Source organism: Phodopus roborovskii, unplaced genomic scaffold (genome assembly GCF_943737965.1).
Source record: "Phodopus roborovskii unplaced genomic scaffold, PHOROB, whole genome shotgun sequence".
In the NCBI taxonomy this organism is placed as follows: Eukaryota; Metazoa; Chordata; class Mammalia; order Rodentia; family Cricetidae; genus Phodopus; species Phodopus roborovskii.
In genome coordinates, this window is record NW_026125572.1 from 3,352,889 (window position 1) to 3,375,941 (window position 23,053).

Consider the following 23,053-nt stretch of genomic DNA (forward strand, 5'->3'; position numbering starts at 1 on the left):
AATAAATACCCAGGGTGTGACTGGAGTTACTGGACTGTATGTACCTTGTAGGAAAATATGGAGGTGTATAAAAAATTAAGGTACAATTTGCCCTTTCACAGCAATATGTAATATTGTGGTTCTTATTCTCTCTTGATCTCAGCCCAATGCTGAAAATCGTATGTTCTACAGTCCCTAGAAATTAGTACTGCTCCTGTTATTGTAAGCTTAACAATTCTCCTGTTTGTCTCTCTTTCCCTAAAATTTTAATAGATAAAACCTACCTCCATTATATCTTCATAGTTTCTAAAATACAAACCATACTTAATTTTATTTTCCTGTTTTGTAATTCTGTCTTCCCAAGACTTTATGACATTTTCTAAAGACTGATTAAAACATGCATTTGTTATAAAAGAGGTGCCCATCGTGTTAACCCATTAAAACCTTTGTCTTTATTTCTTAAAAAGAAGAGTGTAAAATTGAGAAAGCAGCATTATGCAATGATAAATGAAAGATTTTAGGAATTTGAGCATAACTTTGAAATAATGTGACAGAAAATGACTCTTGTTAGTGTTGAAAATATAAAATTCTTATAAGAAATCTTTAGCTATTAAACCTGTATCATTTACGATTTATCTATCAATCTATCAATCAATCATCTATATCATCACCTATCAGTGCTCTTAGAGACTAATAACCTAGACTCCACTAAAATGTGTGATGTTACTTTCGTGAATAAGATTTACAAAGTTCTTCCATCCTGTTTGCTTTCCCACCACACTACCAGTGCTTTCTATCTGAGAAGTTCCTAACATTGAAAAAGAAAAATCAAAGTTAGTATTTATGTCTGATATTGAACAAAATAAATGAAAACCCAGATAGGAAATGGATGCTTGCTTGGGTCAAAATTTTAGCTTGTGGTAAAAGCAGAGTGTGTTATGAGTAGTGTTTTCCCTGCTAGTCTGGTCCTACCACCATACCAGCCCCAAATAACCCAGAGAGACTCTATATAGATATAAATGCTGGTGGCCAGTTACTATCATTTCTTATTGGCTAGGTCTGTCTTAAATATTAACCCATTTCTATTAATCTAAATGTTTCCACGTGGTCTCATCTTGCCCGAGAGTGGGGCCAGCATTCTGCTCTCTACAGTCTCTCCATCTTGACTCCTCCCTACTCCTTCCTGTCTCCTCCTTGTCTCCTAGTCCCACCTATCTTGCTTTCCTATTGACCAACAGTACTTTATTCATTAACCTATATGAGAAACCATATTTACAGAATGGCATCTCCCATCAAGAATGTCTGCTTTATATTAGTTATTTCTATGCAAAGTTGATGCTAATGTTTGGCAAAATGACCAGAAGCACTGGCTGGTCTATAACTAACCCTCAAAAGGCAGCCCCAGTAAGACTGTAAGAAAAGCTTGCTGCCTACTCAGTGATTTTACCTTCTGTTATGAAACAACAGTGATTTTTGGCTTTTCTCCTTCTGAGTTAAAAATATAAGTTTATATTTTCATAATTACATAAAGACACGATGTGGGCTTATACTTACATCAACTGTAAAATACATAACTCATTTTATTTTTGCCATCCTATCTAAAAATTTATAACCATGTCATACTACACTCTAATAGTATTCTTTAAAAGAAACAAAAATTTAAAAAGACATCGGCTTGACTGAACATGCTACCATCCTTCTTTAAACCTTTGTTCTTTTTATTTGGTGGCTTTTGTTCATAAACTCCACAGATGCTGATTTTTGTACATTACTTATTTTTCTATTTGCAATACTTTTAGCTGTATAGCTTCATTTTGATTAACCTACACATTTTAAAATCCTAAAATTAGTAAAAAATTTAAGTAGAGTAAAATTAAGCCAATAGTGTAGTTTTTCCCCCATATTTTGTCATTCTTATGAGCCTGGAGATATTCTAGAAGTGCTTATAGCTCTGATCCTGCTCAATATGATTTTTACAAGCAAAGATGTGGAAATAACATTTAATAATACATAACTTTTACTATAGAACATTGTTAAAAGCTAGACAGGAAAAGAGAAACAGTAAAAAATCCAATACATAATATTAACTTTTTTAAAAATATTGTTAAAAGTTTATTCTCTTGCCCTTCTTAAGGATATGGAAACTGCATTACTTATTTGAATCATTTGAATCATAGGAACAATTAATAGTTAACTTCATTTCAGACTCTAAATCAGCTTAAATCATGTCCTGCATGAGATTTTTTTGGTGGGATCATACAGGGACATTAATATAATGGCCTGTGGGCCCAGTTATCAGATATTCTGATAACTTGTGGTAAGAGTATTGCTTTTGAAGGCTAAGTCCCCTCCAAGGTTCTGGTGGGCATCCAGGATCTGCAACCTTAGCTCCAAGGATCATCCTACTCTTGGCAATGATGGTGAGTCCTTTCTAGTTCCATGGCTGGGAAACTGTACACAAGATGTACTGTTGCTGACTGGGACTGAATCTGTGTTCCTCTTTTACTCTATTATGTACCATTAGCTTCTTGCCTTGAACTCTACTCTTTCCTCTTGATTCACTTCTATTTCTCTCCATGGTTTCAGTTCTGCTTCTGAATCCAAACAAGGACAGGGACTCTTGAATAGTCTTCCCTCCCTTCTATTCCCTGTCTCTTTCTCATCTCCCCTCTTTTTTGTCTCTCTTGCTTTTCTGCTTTCTTTCTTCTACTTTTTCTATTTTTGCCAAGACTTCTTGATGATGATCATGTCTAGTTAAACTGTGTGTGTATGTGTTTGAATTGTTGTATATGTGTGATTATTTTTGTCTTTTCAGAAGTACCTAATTTATATATGTTTCATATTCCTCACTTTCTTCACTTAACATCATTACCACATAGACCTTCAATGGTTGCTGTCCAAACCAAAACCAAGAAACAAAATGTCACATGATATTAGTAAAATACTGGAATACTGCCAGTTTTCCATGGGAAAGATTTAGGTAATATATTTTTCCTTCCAAGTGTACTTCTAAAATTATAAATCCTATCATCACCACTGGAAACAATAACTCTAGTAGAAAAATAAAATTGGGATAGAGTTTGCTCCTGCCACAGGGAGGGTATGTCTCTACTTCCTTGAGCTGTCATGAAATTCTGAGATGGTGTAAGATCTTTGAAAGTAGAATTCAAGGATTTTGGCCAGAGAACAGCTCTGACAGATGGTCCTGATTCGATGAGCATTACCTCAAAGTCCCTAGAAAATTTTGACTGAATGTATCCAATTGCTGTCATTTTTTTAACTGTCCATTGTTTTGCTTTTACTTTTTTTTTTTTTAATATTTGAAAGCATTCTGGTACTTCTTTCGTTCTTGCATTCAATTCTGTACTTCAAACTTTGTTCATTTATTTCAAAAAAAAATTCTTGGGGCTGAAGAAACAGCTCAATGATTGAGAGTGTGTACTGTTCTTGTAGAGGACCAGAATTTGGTTCCCAGCATCCATGTTATAATTTTATTTCCATTGGATTCACTGTCCTTTTCTGGCCTACTCTCTAGGCATTAATGTTTGTGTGCTGAAAGCCATATCCAACACAGATACACAGAACTAATAAACAAAAGTGAAGAACAGGTGTTTTCTTCTTTTCTTATAATTACCTATCTCACATTTTAGCAAAGGCAGCCACATAAATTGAAGAAACATTTAAACCTTTAATTCTTAATTCATTATTAAGCATTTGCTTAAGTGTCATATTTCAGTTTAATATTTTATGCAGAAAATTTAGTAATCAAGCTCCCCTCCACACTTTTTTATGCTGGTTCCACTGATCTAGATGAGCATTGGATCAGAGTGCAGGTCCAACAATCCCTCCTCCTCCTTGGAACTTCCTGGGTCTGCTGTGAGCACACTGAAACCACCTATCCATGCAGGACAACTTTGAGGCTGACCTTACCTGATCTATCAATGTTACCCACCAAAGAAACAAACTGAGAAAGAAAAACTACATGATCATCTCACTAGATGTTGACAAAGCCTTTGACAAAATACAAAACTCTTTCATGATAAAAGTGTTAGAGAGATCAGGGATAACAGTAACATACCTAAACATAATAGAAGTGATATACAGTAAACTAACAACCAACATCAAACTGAATGGAGAGAAGCTTAAGGTGATTCCAATAAATTCAAGAACAAGGCAAGGCTTCCTACTCTCTCCACATCTCTTCAATATTGTTCTTGAAGTTCTAGCTAGAGCAATAAGATTATGAAAGTACATCAAGGGGATATAGTTTAAAAAGGAAGAATCAAACTGTCACTATTTGAAGATGATATGATAAGTTTATATAAGTGACCCAAAATCTCTACCAGGGAACTCATACAGCTGATGAACACATTCAGCAAATTAGCAGGTACAAGATTAACTCAAAAAAAGTAAAAGAAAAAATCAGTAGCCTGACCATATACAGGGGCTGAGAAAGAAACAGAGAAACATCTGCCTTTACAGTAAGCACAAACAACATAAAGTATGTTGGGGTAATACTTACCAAACAATTGAAAGAACTATGTAGCAAGAACTTTGTGTCTTTAAAGAAAGAAATGAAAAAAAGATACCAGAAAATGGAAAGATCTCCAATGTTCCTGGATAGGTAGGATAAACAGAGTAAAAATAGAAATCTTGCAAAAAACAATCTACAGATTCAATGCAATCCCCAGCATAATCCCAGCACAATTCTTCACCGACATTGAAAGGACAATACTCAACTTTACATGAAAAAACAAAAGACTCAGGATAGCCAAAACAACCCTTTACAATAAAGGAAATTTAGGAGGCATCACCATTCCCAACTTCAACTCTACTATAGAGCTATAGTCCTGCAAACAGCTTAGTATTGGCACAAAAAAAGATAGGTAGAGCAATGGAATCAAATCAAAAATCCTGATATTGACCCAAACACCTAAAACACCTAGTTTTTGACAAAACAGCTAAAATTTTGCAATGGAAGGATGAAGCATCTTCAACAAATGGTGCTGGCACAACTGGATGATGGTGTGTAGAAGACTGTAGGTAGACCCATGTCTATCAGCAAACACAAAACTTAAGTGCAAATGGATCAAAGATTTTAACATTAATCCAGCCACACTGAACCTCTTAGAAGAGAAAGTAGTAGGTACTCTTGAACAAACTGGTACAGGAGATTACTTCCTGAACATAACACCAGTTGCATGGAAACTGAGATCAACAATTAATGGAAGCTCCTGTAACTGAGAAGCTTCTGTAAGACAAAGGACACAGTTGACAGGAACAAATGGCATCCCACAGACTGGGAAAAGATCTTAACCAACCTCACCTCTGACAAAGAGCTGATCTCCAAAACCTATAAAGAACTCAAGAAACTAGTCAACAAAACCCTATTAATAAATGGGGTACAGAACTGAATAGAGAATTTCAATAGAGGAATCCAAAATGGCTGAAACAAAGACACTTAAGAAAGTGCTCAATATCCTTAGCCATCAGAGAAATGCAAATCAAAAAACCTCTGGAATACCATCTTTCTACAATCAGAATGGCTAAGATTAGAATCACCAATGACAGCTTCTGTTGAAAATGATATGGAGAAAGGGGAACACTCTTCCACTGCTGGTGGGAGTGGAAACTTATACTGCCATTTTAGAGATCAGTATGTCTGCTCCTCAGGAAAATGGGAATCAGTCTACCACAGGACCCAACAATTCCACTACTTTGCATATAACCAAATGATCCACATCCATGCAACAAAGACATGTGTTCAACTGTGTTCACAGCAGCATTATTTGTAATAGCAAGAACCTGGAAGCAACCTAGATTCTCCTCAACTGAAGAATAAATAAAGAAGATGAGGCACATTTATGCAAGGGAATACTACTCAGCAGGGAAAAAACAAACAAGCAAAACAATGGAATCCTGAAATTCTTAGGCAAATGGATAGAACTTGACGAAACCATCTTGAGTGGGGTAACCCAGTTACAAAAAGAGGAACATGGTATATACTTATTCATATATGAGTAAAGCAAAGGATCACCAGCCTTTAATTCACACTACCAGAGAAACTAGGATACAAGGGGGGCCTAAGGGATTCATACAAGGTCCCTCAAAGAAGGGGAAAGGAACAATATCTCCTGAGCATATTGAAAGTGTGTGGGGAGGGGCAGTCAGTAGAGATCAAGTTAGAAGAAGGAGAAGGGGAGGAGAGAAAAACATGTGGGACTAGGAAAATTGAGTCGGGATATGAATAGGGAAGAAAACAGAGAGAGAGAGAGAAAGAGACCATAATAGAAGGAACCATTATAGGTTTGAAAAGAAAAGTGAGACCTACAAGGTGACCTCAACTAACAATCTGAGCAACAGTGGAAAGGCTACTTTAAATGCCCTTCCCTGATAATGAGATTAATAACTAACATATATGCCATCATAGAGTCCTCATCTAGTAGCTGGAAACAGCTAAATTTGGAGCCAATCTCCTGGAATCCAGTTACAGAGTGGGAGGAGTGATAAGAAATGGGTCAAGACCAGGCTACAGAAAGCCACAGAGACAGCTGATCTGAGCAAGGAGGGCTTACAGACCCCCAGACTGATATCTGTGAAACCAGCATTATACTCACTCAGACCCCCTGAACATGGGTCTTAGTTAGACCTGAGAAGACTAAGGGACCTCTCTTACAGTGGAAGCAGGAAGTATCTCCGGTGCAATGAAAGGACTTTGGGAACAAATTCCCCATGGAGGGATACACCCTTAGCCTAGAGGCAAGGCAGAGGGCCTATATCCTACTCCAAATGACTTAACAGTTTTTGATGCTCACTCCTGGAAGGCATCACCCTCCCTGTGCAGTGTGGGGGAGGATCGGATGAGGGATCAGGGGAAATGGGAGGGAGAGGGAACTGGGATTGATATGTAAAATAAGAAAAACATAACAAATAAAAATAAGAAAAAATATTCTTTAAAATACTTTAAAATAAACCTACGTATTGAAGAGTTAGGTAAAAAGACACAGATAATGACAAAAATTGAGAAATTTGAGAGGTCAACCCATTTCTACCTAAAGAAGTGGTGTACAATGGAAAATCACTGATGATAGAGAAATGTCTAGAAAGACAAAGACAAAGATTTAGAAAGGAAATATGACTGCCATGTTTGCCCAGTAATACAAACAGGTGAATGTGATTTCTCAGCAACACAAACATGACAAGATTCAGAACCAAAAGAGGAAGAACAAACAAGAGGGAAGAAAGCCCAACCCATGTTTCCATACTGCATTTTTATCTAATTAGATTGATGTATATATTCTCCAGAAAATAGTTTTTAGTGAAGAGCATTTTATATGCATTGGGAGCAGTGTTCACATGTGCTGGTGTCATCCCTTCACAGGCCTATTATATACACTATTCCTACTTATCTAGGAAAAATATGTTTATAGAAAGCTATAATTTGAGTTCTCTTCAATTCACATAGAATGGGAACTCAAGATCTCTGTTGCAAGTAATTAAATAAGATCCTTAACTATATCCTTAAGGTTTACATTTAAACATATGAACGGACTCAGAAATACTGCCTTTGGGTAAGGGTATAATTAAGAATTCTGATTAAAAAATAGGAGGAAGAATACTTGTGAATAAAGATCTAAGTAGGGATAGCATTGAATGTCAGATGAGAAAGTGGGTAGGGATATATCAACTAAAGCTAAGGATGTATGAACAATCATTATACAAACAGTATTTTATAAAGTAATTTGAAAATATAATTTAAAAAATATCCAGGAGAGCTTGAATACAAGTAATCTGTGTGGGTGGACAATAATTCCACATATATACATATATACATATACATATATATATATATATATATATATATATATATATATATATATAGTGATTTTAGGACACAGTAAAATCAAGCTAGAAAGAACTGAAAACTTTCTTCCCACTTACTTGCTAACTTTTAAATTTCTGGAAAATGCAATACAGGCTGGTAGGCAAGAATGGTACTCCATCAGACAAGATGTGCTTATGGGGGTAACAATGCTAAAAGTTTTAAAATTGAATCTGTGACCCTTTATACAGGTGAGAATTCATGCCTGGGGCTGTAAACCTGGCAAAAGTCATTATCTGAGGAGGTCATAGGCCCTAGAGAAGAATATAACTTGATAGGTGTACATGTTATCAAACTGACTTCTAAACATTCATATTTAAACACATGAATTAATGTTGCCTCAACCTTGGCTAGAGAGATTAACTCTGAAGTGGTCAGCAGTTAATTCACACAAACAAAAATGAACATAATCATGTGACTATTAAGTCCTCATCCCAATAGGGATATCTATGTCAAACACTTTTACCTAAGGATGAAGGACCATAACAGAAAAGTTACAGAAAGAATAGAAAAGCTGGGTGATGAAGAAAATGTGAAATGCTATCATCCAGACATGGAATGGCCATTGCACTCATGAAATCACTTTAGCTATTCTTCTTGGCCAAGATGAAAGCAAAAATATCAGTCAAGAATCCAACAGTAATCCGTAATTGGACTTAGTGTGTTTAAAAAATAAACAAGAAAACAAAAGGAAGGACATGAAGTTGAGAGGGTGGAAGATATTTTGGGAGGAAGGGGGAGTTGAGAGTGAATATGATACATTTTTTACATATGTCAACTTGTCATAAAATTAATAGAAATATTCCTTGTGAGAAAAAAGAAACATACCTTTATGTAGCCCTTTACCAGTCAAATAATGTTTAATACAATGATTCACATTTAACACAAGATCTACTTGAAAACTCAAAGGCCAGAAATTTCAGCATTGTGTTTATCATATCGTAAATGTGAACTCACATTTCTCTCATGAAAGCAAATATTGCCTTCCTAAGTTTGCATCCCTATCACCTAAAAGCTAGAGAAAACCATACTCACTGTTTCTAGATTGGAAATGACCCAAATCACACTAAAGTTGCAAAAATCTTCACTACTGATGAGAAATAGTCTTAGACAGTTTTCATACTAGTTGCTATATACAAGCAAGTCTCCCAAGTTCAGTTTGAAAGAACAGTAAAACTTGCCCATGAAGGCAAGCCTATTGTCATACCTACTCTGATGCTTAATGTAGGAAGATCACAGTGAGTTCATGGCTTACTTGTGCAACTTAGTGAGACTCCTGAATTAAAATGAAACTGCAATTACAGCTTGGAATACAGCTAAATGGTAAAGTTCTTGTCTGGAATGCATGATGTATTTGGTTCAATCCCCGGTGTTGCAAACAAACAACAAAACAATTAAGTAAAATGCAAGATTGTAAGAACTTTCATCATTCACAGGATTAGACAGATGATATACAATTAGCATAATCAGTATTAGAGGGGTTGCATGAGAGTTTCAGTTCAATAACTGAGAGAAAAGCAATGTAAGGAATTTGGTATTTGTAATCAGAATGACTCAGATTTAAACAGTGCCCCTTAACTTGCTTGTTCAGAGTCAAACCAAACAAACTAACCTCCTAAGTCTTCTGAGAAGATCCATTTAGGAATATTCATCAATAACCACAACAACATCAATGTGGCATTAGTATGTTACATTTCAGGTTATTGTAAGTACTTTATATAAATTAACCTATTGTAAACTTCCTAGCAACTTCTCCAGCATGATTTCTGCTTGTGTGTTACCATGCTTCTAGTTATGAAGATAATGGTGATGGAGAAGTAGCACCGAGCTACAATCTCATCTGCTGGTTGAAAGAAAGACTCTGGGCTGGGCTTGGGCCTTTGAAACATCAAAGTTCACCTCTAAAGAAAAACTTCTTCCAACAATGTCATGCCTTCTAGTCATTTCAATAGTGATACTCCCTGGTTACCACACTTTCAAATCTATGAGTCTATGGGGTCCACTCTCACTGAAACCACCACACCCTTCCAAACACCTTAATTGCAGTTCATCTCATTAATACTCAAAATACCTTTAAGAAAGAAAAACCTAACAATTTATTGTTAGAGAGACAAGAACTACATAGATAGAATTTATTTGTGTTTTTCAATCTTATTACATCAGTGAAAGCAGTAACTAGTTACCAACTAGTTCCCTAAGATTCTGAACACTTATTGATTATATGGTAGTGTTATCACAAAAACATTTTATAAGAGAGTGTTAATTCATCACTTTTATCACCAATTAATGGTTCCCAAATAGAGATTTCAAATCATATAAAATTGTATGTAAATAATAACAAATTAGTTTTTTTAAAAGTTAACAACATTAAAAAAAACATACTAAATAAAAATTCTGTAGTCTTTAGCCATCACTAAAAGACTCTGATTATACAGTATTTCAGAATTTCTGATACCAAGAAAATATTGTGAAGGATAAGCCCTGAGGTAATTTCCTCCATCCTCCTCACTAACACTTCCCAAGTAAACAATCCCTGGACAACTTTAAATGTGTTAAAGTTTTTGAAGAGGCACACAACTCTGACAGACACCTTTAAAAAATAGAAAATGTTGATAATGTCCTATCCACATCACCAAGGGCAGTGTGATTATGTTTAGTGGTGATATTTAGCCAATGACTGATACTTACTGGAGTAACAAATTTTACATTGCTATAGTTCATCAGCAAATGAGTTGATGTACAACACTCATATTTGTATGAATACTCTTTATGCCTTTTTCAGAAAGCATCTCTGATCCTACTGCAATTAAATCTTTGCAATTAAAATACCCTCAAACCCTGTAATAGCATCACAACTGTTTAAAAATGTAAAATGTTATAACTACACTGGAATTTAAAACATTATAACAAAAATGATGACACAGTTTCTCATCTTTTTACCTTAATTCTCTACACTCATTCTGTCTCCTTCCAGCCTTAGCTAAATTTAAGCCATGGTACCAAGAGGCAACACATTCAAAAAAAAAAAACACACAATATAGATCCTTATCATACACATTTCACTACACCATTAAACTAGTACAATTTCCAATAAGATACAAAAATATAATGTCCCATTTCATAGGATTACAAGAACATTTTTAGTATTAATGTGAACTGAAAACAGGCTTTGCATACTATTGCTTCAAAAGGTAGATTTTTCTCAGACAACTAAAATTAGATTATATCAGCACAAAACAGACATTTTATGATACAAATGATGCAGCAATTTAACACTCAGTGCCACAAGCAGGGAAGGTACCATTCACACCTAGCTTCCCTTGCAGAAGGCCTTTTGAGAGGACTCTGTTGTGCTGACACAGTGATTATCAAGATCCAACATGAGATAAACAGAAACCAGGGAGCAGAGTAGTCAATATTCATACTTTGCACACCATGGGACAGAAAATAGACACAAGTGATTAGTAATGAGAAAAAAATGTTATGTGTGAACATTTTCCCATGTATAGAGGCCCAAGAACCAGGCTTTGGTAAACAACAATTTTCTAGGTCTTCAGTGCAGGAAGTGAATGAATCAACACAAGATGGGAAGCTTCATTGATAAGTTAAAACAAGGGTATCCCAGAAATAAAGTATAAGCCTGAGAAGAAAGGAAGAGCCAAATTCATGTGAAGGTAAGATGCAGAGAAATATGGATTATGTCAAGCTAATGCCAACATCATATAAATATTTTTAAAAATTTCCCCAGAATATAAGAATTTCCTGTAAGTTTTTTTTTTTTTCAGTTTACAAGTAAGTGGCTTGCTTGTAATTCCCATTAAAACATCTTCATGGGTATAAAACTAAATACTTAAAGACAAGTTCTTGTCTCCAACTAGCACAATCTCCAAATGGATATGAAACATTGAAACCTTTACTTGCCTCCCACTTATATTCCTATCAAATATATAAATATATAATTAATATACCGAGTACATTAGCAGTACACTGAAGAATTCCTGAGACATCTTCAATCTCCTCTTTGTTGGAATAGTCTGCATAGGAGCATCTGTTAGAGATATTGTGGAAATTCTTCTCTGCATCCCTATAACTAAGAAGAAAATTAAATTAGCATATGGAAGAATTTTTAAAATATTTTAAGTGCACTCATATTTATAACAAGTACATGCAGACTATACATTCAGGATAACTACCTTTAAAATAACTGATTCTTTAAACATAATTCTTATATATACAACCAACCTACTATTCCCTTTAACATTAACAATATAGGACTAGATCTTCAGGTAAATGCTAATTAGAAAGCTCTTAGGACTGTAATAAAATCCATATGATATTAAGGAGAAAAGGGAATTAATAGTGAGAGAGCTTTAAATGAATGGAGGTATATAAGGACTGGGGAACAGGGTAGAGAAACAAATAACTTGGGATGTTTTTAAAAAAGCCAAATACATATCTAATAGTTTGTATGCTTTATAATAGAGAGGAGATAAAGTTGAGATATAATTAAGACAAAAACAATGATATGAGTGGGTAAGGGAGGTTTAGGTGAATAGAGTGTAAGATAGAATAGAGGTGTAACCAAGAGCATTTAAAAAACACCATATGGAAACATACTATTTTATAATATTTGAAAATAATTTTTCATATAAAAAAGTTTATCTGGAGTTGCCCTACACAGTGGGGCAATGCTCCTCCCAGAAGCCATATTTGGTCAAATAAAAACCCAGTGCTTTTACATAACCACAGGGTGTTCTGGAGACCACCGAATGAATACAGGGTAATCCCATTGTTCTTTGTAACCCACTATAAACGGATATTAAGACCCTATTGATGAACACACCATAAACTTTGTTCATAAGACATGGTAAAATCAGGTTGCTACTGATAAGGAAGTTCCCTATCTTCTGGCTAGTTTTCATAGTACCAGATTTGCAATGCAGGCTAATGGAAACCCTGTGAGCTTTGCATATATGGACTCAGGAGCTACAGTGATTATCAGCATAGCAGGATATGACCATGTATGCAATAGTGGCATGAATATTATACAATAACTAATTGCTTTGTTTTTGAATTTGAAGCATGTTCCTTGAGAAAAAAAATTGTGTCTGTTACTATAAATCTAGCTGAGAAATCAGGTTTAGGGATATCATAGGCCCCAAGCATGAATCTACTGCTATTATTTTGCTAAGTGGGGGAAGTATCAAACTGAGCTCTAAGCTTATATTTGTATAATTACAGAATAGTGGAAATCCCAAATAGCATTAGAGAAGTTTCTATGTTTAGTGGAAACTCACATCTTGTCAAAGTACAGAGAATAAATGTTAACTGAATATTCAGCCAAAATGAGGCATCTATATCACCCCCCCACCCAGGGGATTATTGAGAAAAAGGGAGAAGAAAAATTGTAAGAACCCTAAATTGGGAAGGATTGAATTATAGCAGTATCTTGTGGACATGGTTAGGATACTACCAAATGAACTCACAGCAGCTGCTTACAGGGGCCATACAAGATCAAGTCAGTCAACATCTCAACATGGAGGTTGAAGGAGCTCAAAATCCCCCACTCCTAGCTGAGGAGTTATTGCTAGCTGATGGCTTTGGGATGTGGTGAGTTTTCTTTAAAGGTATTACATTTACTAGGTTGACCATGGTCCAGTAGATGTCTCTACACTTGTACAAATTATAATCAGTGAACTACATACATACAATAAAGAACAGGAAGTTGTGATGAATCTGCAGGAATGAGTAGAAATAGTGGAAGAATGAATATGATCAAAATATCTTATATACATATATTAAATACTCTAAAATTAACCATTATATTTTAAATACAAAGAAAGCTGTTCACAGAACAAAGAAATTGATGTGAAAACCAAATGTATATTAATTTTGTGTAACTAATATATTCTTATCTGAGTTTTGCATGGCTGCTCTTTCTATAAGACAGGTTCTTAGAAAAAGGAGTATTAGCAGAACCAGATCAGGATACTGGCATTGTACCATTGGAAATAAATATAATATAACTTCTGCCACAGTGGCACAGATAACAGCATGGTAATTGAAAGATTAAACAGAGTAATTGAAGTCTTGTGAGATTTGACTCACCATTTTGTAACTCAAAGACCTCATCCAAGTAACCTGGTTTATCAGAGTAACTTCTTGCCATATATAAAAATGGTCTCTCCTACTGGCCTTTGAGGGACAACATGACCCAATGCCTTTATAAGCAGTGGTAAACTGGGACTTCTCTAGTAGCCTCTGAATGACATCAGAATTGAAGACAGTGACAGTCAATTGTTCTACATTCCAAAGAGCTAGCCAAGAAGATCAGAACACTTCTTCAGAAGGTAAACTTCACTCCAAGTGTGTTAACACTCTTTTTAAAATCAGGAAATAGAGGAATCTGCCCACAATTATTTGATAACAGAATATGACTTGAAATCCAATGTCTTAACCATCCAAGTCTGAAGCACATAGCTCCACATCAAAGACATAGATAGAAGAAAAGCCACACAGTTGTGGATAACATGGACCACTAGAAAAGGAATTCCATGCTAACTAGGTATCTCTCAACCTTCAGTTCCCTTTAATCCCTTAATTGAACCCTGAAAATCTCCTATTGACACCATCAGCTTCACACTATTTGTGATCATTTGAATAAAAATATCTCTCATAGGCCCCAAGGGAGTAACACTATTAGGAGATATGCCCTTGTGGGAGATGTGTCACTAGAGGTTGAGCTTTGAGGTCTCAGAAGCTCAAGCAAGGACTTGGAGGACACAGCCTCTTCCTGCTACCTGCTGATCCAGATGCAGAACTTTCAGCTCCTAGCATCATGCCTGCCTGCATGACACCATGCTTCCTGCCATAATGATAATGGACTGTAAGCCATCTCCAATTAATGTTTACCTTTATAAGAATTGTGATGGTTATTGTTATTCTTCACAGCAATAGAACAGTGACCAACACACTACTCTTTTGCTCAGGTTAAGTTGAGGAAAGAAAAACTTGTGCCAAACCAACAAGATGATGTCAAAGTTATAAACCAGAATGTTGCACAAAGACATTCTAGATCACAGAGGTAAAAAAAAAAAAAAAAAAAAAAAAAAACTTACCGTAAATGTAACAGTATGTAAGTAAACTGGGATATATTCATGTTAAAGAGTATATGTGATCATTAAAACTACAATATCTTTAATTATAATTGAACACAGATGCTAATCTAAACCTCTTGGGTTATGCCCTTCCCAAGCTTAATAACTTTAATTTCCTATGCTCCTTTTCAAGAGTCTACTCACATACCTCTAAATTACAATTTATTCATTTATTCCCTCTGTACACATCGTTTTAAAAGCTAATCCCTCCCACATGCCAACGAATGGGATATGAAAGTTATCAAGATAAATGAGAAAAAAAGGAATATTTAGTAGTGACATATAAATGACTGGGTTGGAAACTGAGGTTAGAGATAGAGGGCCTCTTTAGATTTGTTGTTCAAAAAGACCTTTTAGAAGTGATGCCATTCTAGCAGAGACCTGTCTAAAGATAGAGTAGTATGCAGACATCTGCATACAAAACATTCAAGAAAGTGGCATAAACACTGAGACTAGTCTTGCCAAACTAGAAAGAAAACATGGAATGATTGAAGAAAATGGACCTATAGAAGTAGAGGTCAGTGATCTGTGACCCCTACAGCCTTTCCTCTGCTGGAGTTCCAGACCTGGCCAGAGATGCCCCTGTCCCTGCATGACCATCCTAAGTCCCTGCCTGCCAGATCTTTAACCCACACAGCAGGGCTGCGCTGGAGAGTTTCGGGCCCCAGCAAGAGATCCGCCAATCCCCACAGGACCATCCTCAGTCCCTGCCTACAGGGATCCTTGACCTCCATTGCAGGGTCTCAGTTAGAGGTGACTCTGGGACTTCGGGTTTAATCCCCCCACATAATTCCCCAGGAACTCCCTGGATTGGCCCCAAATCTTGCTCTCCCGTGTCCTGTCCCCCGCAAGAGCACTCTTGGTACACTGATACATACCCACCCACCCCCCACAAAGAGCCTTTCCTCCCCCAACCCTGTGCCATACCGTTCCCACTGTCCCATCTCTCTGGTTGAGCACTAGAACAGAGGGTGGATCTAACATTCCCTCCACCTTTGGGGAACTTCCTGGAGCTGCTCTAAGCACACTAGACCTGCCAATCCACATGAGACCACCCTGAATCCTGGCCTGCCTAACCTATGACCCAACTGCTGGTCCTATGCGAGAGTTCCAGACCCTGGCCAGAGATCCCCCTATCCCTGATGGACAATTCCGCTGGATGTTTGACCCCATTCACTGGGGCTCTGCTGGAGCCTGATCTGTGACCCCATCAGCAGGGCACTGCCTGACCAGAGACCGCCTAGAGAGTTTGAACCACCCAGAACTATAGACATCTAACTTCTGACCCACCAAAGCCTACCAGGGGAATAGCATAGTGAGAGAGAGAACCCACCTGCACACACTGGAAGAAGTGATGGGAAGATGGCAATACTGGAAGAAGTGATGGGAAGATGGAAATACAAGAAAACACCTAACAATAAAAAGACAAGCATGACACCACCAGAATCTAGGGACTCGGCAGCAGAGAACGACTTAAAAAAAAAAAAAAAAAACTATCTTCATAAAAATGATAAAGGCCTTCAAGAAAAAAAAATCCCCCTAAAGAAATGGAAGAAAAGCAAACCAAATAAATAAATAAATAAAAATAAAAATAAAAATAAAAAATGGAAGAAATAAACGAATCTCTTAAAGAATGTAGGGAAAGCAAAAAAAAAAAAAAATTAAACAGGTGAAGGAAACAGTTCAAGACTTGAAAACTGAAATAGAGACAACAAAGAAAACAAACTGAAGATGCTGGAAATAGAAAAACTTGGCAAATGACCGGGAACTACAGACACAAGCATGACCAGCACAATACAAGAGATGGAAGAGAGAATCTCAGGCATGAAGATAAACAAGAGGAAATAGATTCATTAAGCAATGAAATCTTAAATCCAACAAATGCTTAACACAAAACATCCAGGAAGTGTGGGAAACCATGAAAAAAAAAAAAAAACCTAAGAATAATAGGCATAGAGGAAGGCAAAGAAGCCAGGCTCAAAGGTGTAGAAAACATATTAAACAAAACCATTGAAGAAAACTTTCCCAATCTGAAGAAGGACATGCCCCTGAAAGTACAAGAAGCATACAGAAAACCAAATAGACCGGATCAAAGAAAAAAGAGCCCCCAACACATAATAATCAAAACACCTAACATACAGAATAAAGAAATAATATTAAGAGCATCAAAGGAAAAGTCCAGGTAACATATAAAGGCAAAATTACACCTGACTTCTCAATGGAAACTCTAAAAGATGGAAGTTACTAGATTGATGTTCTACAAGTACTAAGAGTCCACACATGCCAGCTCAGGCTACTATACCCAACAAAACTCTCAATCACAATAGATGAAAAAAACAAGATACTTAATGACAAAGCCATATTTTCACAATACATATCTACAAATCCAGCCCTACAGAAAGTTCTGGAAGGAAAACTGTACCACAAAAAAAGTTAACTATGCTCACAAAGACATAGGAAATAGATAATCCCACTTCATCAGAAGCCAAGTGTGAAACATGGCAAATATATTCACAATACCACTGCCAACAAAAAATCTAAAACAAACAAGCATTAACAATCAATGGACCTTACTTTCCCTCAACATTAATTGTCTTATCTTACCTATAAAAAGACAGGCTAACAGAAGGATAGGAAGACAAAATCGATCATTCTGCTGCATACAAGAAATACATCTAAGTTTCAAATACAAACATTTCAAAGGGTAAAGGGCTGGGAAAAGATCTGATAATAAAAGGGAGCCAAGATGCAAGCAGGTGTGGCTATCTTAATATCTAACAAGTGAGACTTCACACAAAAATCAATAAAAAGAGATAAAGACAGTCATTTCATATTCATCAAAAAAGAAATCCATAAGCACAAAATCTCAATTCTGAACATCTATGCCCCAAATACAAAGGTACACACATTCATAAAAGAAAGGATACTACAACTCAAAGCTTACATAAAACCTCACACAATTATAGTGGGAGACTTCAACAATCCACTCTCACCACTACACAGGACCACCAGGCAGAAACTTAACAAAGAAACAAAAGAACTAACAAAACTTATGCTTTAACTGGGTTTAACAGATATTAATAGAACTTTCCATCTAAACACAAAAGAATATACCTTCTCTGTTCCACATGGAGCCTTCTCTAAAATTGACCACATACTAGGTGACATAGCAAACCCCAACAGATACAAAATTAGGAAAAATCCCCTATATCTTATGAGACCACCATTCTTTAAAGTTGGAATTCAACAACAACACAAATCGCAGAAACCCTCCAAACTCATGGAAACTGAACAATGTGCAATTGCACCATAACTGGGTCAAAGAAGAAATGAAGAAAGAAATTAAGGACTTCCTAAAATTCAACAAGAATGAGGACACAACATACCCGAAATTATGGAACACCTTGAAAGCAGTGCTATGAGGAAATTTCATTGCCCTAAGTGCTCATATGAAGCAAATGGAGGATAGTCACATTAGAGAATTAACAGCACAAGAGAAAGCCTTCGAACAAAAAGAAGCAAACTCACCCTGGAGTAGTAGACGCCAGGAAATAATCAATTAGAGGCTGAAATCATTAAGGTAGAAACCAGGAAAACAATTAAAAAAATCAATTCAACAAAGAGTTGCTTTTTGGTGAAAATCAACAAGATAGACAAACCTTTATCTAAACTAATGAAAAAGCAGAGTCAGAACATGCAAATTAAAAAAAAATATCAGAAACAAAAAGGGGGACATAAAATGGACACAGAGGAAATCCAGACAATTTTTATGTCATACTTTGGAAACCTGTACTCCACAAAATTTGAAAATTCAAAGGGAATGGACAAATTTCTAGATAACTATCACTTACCAAAATTAAATCAAGAACAAACAAACAACTTAAATAGGTCTACAACCCCTAATAAAATAGAAGCAGTTATCAAAAGTCTTCCAAACCAAAAAAAAAAAAAAAAAAAAAGCCCAGGGACAGATGGCCTCAATGCAGAATTCAACCAGAAATCCAAGGAAGAGCTAAATCAATTCTCCTCAAAGTGTTCCACACAACAGAAACAGAAGGATCATTACCAAACTCTTTTTACAAGGCCACAATCACCTTGGCACCCAAGCCACCCAAGAAACCTACAGATCAATATCTTTCATGATCATTGATGCAAAAATACTCAAAAATTTACTGGCAAATGGAATCCAAGAATACATCAGAGAAATCATCAACCATGACCAAGTAAACTTCATCCCTGGGTTTCAGGGATGGTTTAGCATATGAAAGTATATCATTGTGATCCACCATATGAACAAACTGAAAAAGAAAAATGACATGATCATCTCCCAAGATGCAGAAAAATGCATCAACAAATTTCAACAGCCTTTCATGATAATGGTCTTGGAGAGATGAGGGATAACAGGAACATACCTGAACATAATAAAAGCAATAGACAGTGAACCAATAGCCAACATCAAACTTAATGGAGAGAATCTTAAAGTGATTTCTCTAAAATGAGGAACAAGACAAGGCTGCCCTCTACCTCCCAATCTCTTCAATATTTTACTTGAAGTTCTAGCTAAAGCAATAAGACAACAAAAGTATATCAAGTGTTAAAAATTGGAAAGGAAGAATTCAAACTTTCACTATTTGCAGATGATAGGTTAGTTTACATAAGTGAACCAAAACACTCTACCAGGGAACTCCTACAGCTGATAAACACCTTTAGCAAACTAGCAGGACAACAGAGTAACTCACAAAAATCAGTAGCCCTACAATATACAAAGGACCAAGAGGCAGAGAAAGAATCAGAGAAATAGCCACAAACAACAAAAAGTATCATCGGGAAATGCTTACCAAACAAGTGAAAGACCTACATAGCAAGAACTCTGTGTCTTTAAAGAAAGAAATTAAAGAAGACACAAGAAAATGTAAAGATCTCCCATGCTTTTGGACAGGTAGGATAAACACAGTAATATCGGCAATCTTGTCAAAAGCAAACTGCAGATCCAATGCATTAAAATCCCAGCACAATACTTCACTGACCTTGAAAGGAAAATAATCAACTTTATATGGAAAAACAAATGACCCAGGACAGCCAAAACAACCCTGTATAATAAAGGAACTTCAGGAGGCATCACCATCCCCGACTTTAAGCTCTACTACAGAGCTATAGTCCAGAAAACTCCCTGGTATTGGCAAAAAAAAAAAAAAAAAAAAAAAAAAAAATAGACAAGTAGACCAATGGAATTGAATAAAAAAAAAAAAATCCTGATATTAACCCACACATCTACAATCACCTGAATTTGACAAACAGCTAAAAGTACACAATGAGAGGAGAAAAGCATCTTCAACAAATGTCACTGGCACAAGTGGATGATGATGTATAGAACACTACAGATAGACCCATATCTATAGCCATGGACCAAACTCAAGTCCAAATAGAACAAAGACTTCAATATGCATCCAGCAACACTGAAGCTCTTAGAACAGAAAGTGTGAGGTACGCTTGAATAAATTGGTACAGGAGACTGCTTCCTGAACATAACTCCAATAGCACAGACACTGAGATTGACAGTTAATAAATAGGACCTCCTCAAACTGAGAAGCTTCTGTAAGGCAAAGGACACAGTTGACAAGACCAAAAGGCAGCCCATACACTGGGAAAAGATCTTCACCAATCCTACATTTGACAGAAGGTTGATCTCCAAAATATACAAAGAACTCAAAAACTAGTCAACAAAACAAGAAATGACCCTATTTTTAAAAAATGGGGTACAGAACTGAAGAGAGAATTCTCAATAGAGGAAATAAGAAAGGTTGAAAGACACAAAAGTGCTCAACATCCTTAGATATCAGGGAAATGCAAATCAAAACAACTTTGAGATACCATCTTACTCCTTCCAGAATGGCTAAAATTAGAAACACCAATGACAACTTATGCTGAAGAGGATGTGGAGAAAGGAGAACACTCTTCCACTGCTGGTGGGAGTGTATACTTATACAGCCATTTTGGAGATCATTATGGCGGTTATTCAGGAAAACAAGAATCAGTCTACCACAAGACCCAGCAATCCACTTCTTAGACATATATGCAAATGATCCATATCCATACAACAAAGACATGTGGTCAATTATGTTCATAGCAGCATTATTTGTAATAGCAAGAACCTAGAAGCAACCTAGATGCCCTCAACTGATGAATGGATAAAGAAGATATGGCACATTTATACAATGGAATACTACTCTGCAGACAAAAATATAATAGAATATTGAAATTAGCAGGTAAGTGGATGTCACTTGAAGAAACCATCCTGAATGAGGTAACTCAGTCACAAAAAGAGGAACATGGTATGTACTCGCTCATATATGGAATTTAGACCTAGAGCAAAGGATCACCAGCCTATAATTCCCACCACCAGAGGAATTAGGATACAAGGTGTATTCTAAGAGATTAATATAAGGTCCCTCACAAAAGGAGGAAGGGACAAGTCCCCCCAGAGCACATGGGAAGTGGGGGGGGGCAGTGAATGGAGAGAGAAGTGGGAGAAAGAGGAAGGGAGGTGAGGAAAGCATGTGTGACTAGGAAGATTGAGTCACAGTAGAAATAGAAGACAGAAGAGGGAAAAGAGTAAGAGAGTGAGTGAAAGAAAGAGAGAGAGACAGAGAAACAGAGACAGAGACAGAGAAAGAGAGAGCAAACATAAAAGAGGGAGCCATTATTGGTTTGAATAGAAAACTGAACCTAAAGAAATGTCTAGAGCCCTCAGGACTGCTGCCAACTAACAATTCGAGCAACCGTTCCCAGATAGTGAGATCAATAACTAACTTATCCACCATCATGGAGCCCTCATCTAATACCTGCCAGAAACAGAGGCAAACACCCATAATTAAACACTGAGTCGAACTAGAATCCAGATGCAGAGGGAGAGACCAAGACCAGGTTGCAGAAACACATAGAGACAGCTGACCTGAACAAGGAGGAGCTAACCCGCCCCTAGACTGATATCTTAGAATCCAGCATGGGACTGGCTCAGGCCCCCTGAAGATGGGTCTCAGCTAGAAGTACTGAGCAGTCTAAGTGTCCTCAGACAGCAGAACCAGGCTGTATTCCTGGTGCACAAAAGGACCTTGTGGACACATTCCCCCATGGAGGGATACTGCCTTAACCTAGAGACAGGAGAGAAGGCCTAGTCCCTACTTGAAGTGACTTATCAGATTTACATGACCCCACCTGTATGGCATTGCCCTACATGTGAAATTTGGGTGGGGTGATGTGAGGGGAGGGTGGTCAGAGTGCATGTGAGGGGGCAGAGATTGTAAGAGGGAGAGAGGAAGGGAGGGAGAGGGAACTGGGATCGACATGTAAAATAATAAATAAATAATTAAAAGAAAAAAAAAAAAAGAAAAAATTCACAGCAAGTGGATGGAACTTGAAGAAACCATCCTGAGTAAGGTAACCCAATCAGAAAAAGAGCAACAATGTATTTACTCGCTCATATATGGATTTTATACTAGAGCAAAGGATCACCAGCATGTAATTCATGCCACTAGAGAAATTAGGATACAAAGAGGATTCTAAGAGATTCATATAAGGTCCTTCACAGAAGGGGAAAGGGTCAAGATCTCCTGAGCATATGGTGAGGGGGGGGGGCAGTTAGTGGAGAGAGAACTTGGAGAAAGAGAAGGGGAGGAGAGGAAACCAAGTGGGATTAGGAAGATTGAGTCAGGGGAGGAATTGATGAGAAGAGAGAGAGAGATCATAAAAGAGGGAGCCATTATAGGTATAATGAGAAAACTGAACCTAGAGAAATATCCAGACCTACAAAACTGACCACAACTAACAATTTCCACAATAGTGGAAATGCTACCCTAAATACCCTTCCCTGAAAATGAGATCGATGACTAACTTATCCGCCATCATAGAGCCCTCATCTTACAGCTGATGGAAACAGAAGCAAACACCCACAACTAAACTCTGAGCAGAAATGTAATCCAGATACAAAGAGGGAGGACAAGACCAGGCTACAGAAACACATAGAGACAGCTGACCT

General features: G+C 36.7%; 1 protein-coding gene across 1 annotated transcript in view; it reads right to left on the reverse strand.

Moving 5' to 3' along the window:
- Gucy1a2 (guanylate cyclase 1 soluble subunit alpha 2) overlaps positions 1-23,053 on the reverse strand; it is a 278,376-nt gene that overhangs the window by 219,307 nt on the left and 36,016 nt on the right. The window contains exon 3 of the mRNA XM_051177809.1: positions 11,830-11,951. Within this exon, the coding sequence (XP_051033766.1) occupies positions 11,830-11,951 (122 nt within the window). The remainder of the gene's footprint in view (positions 1-11,829; positions 11,952-23,053) is intronic.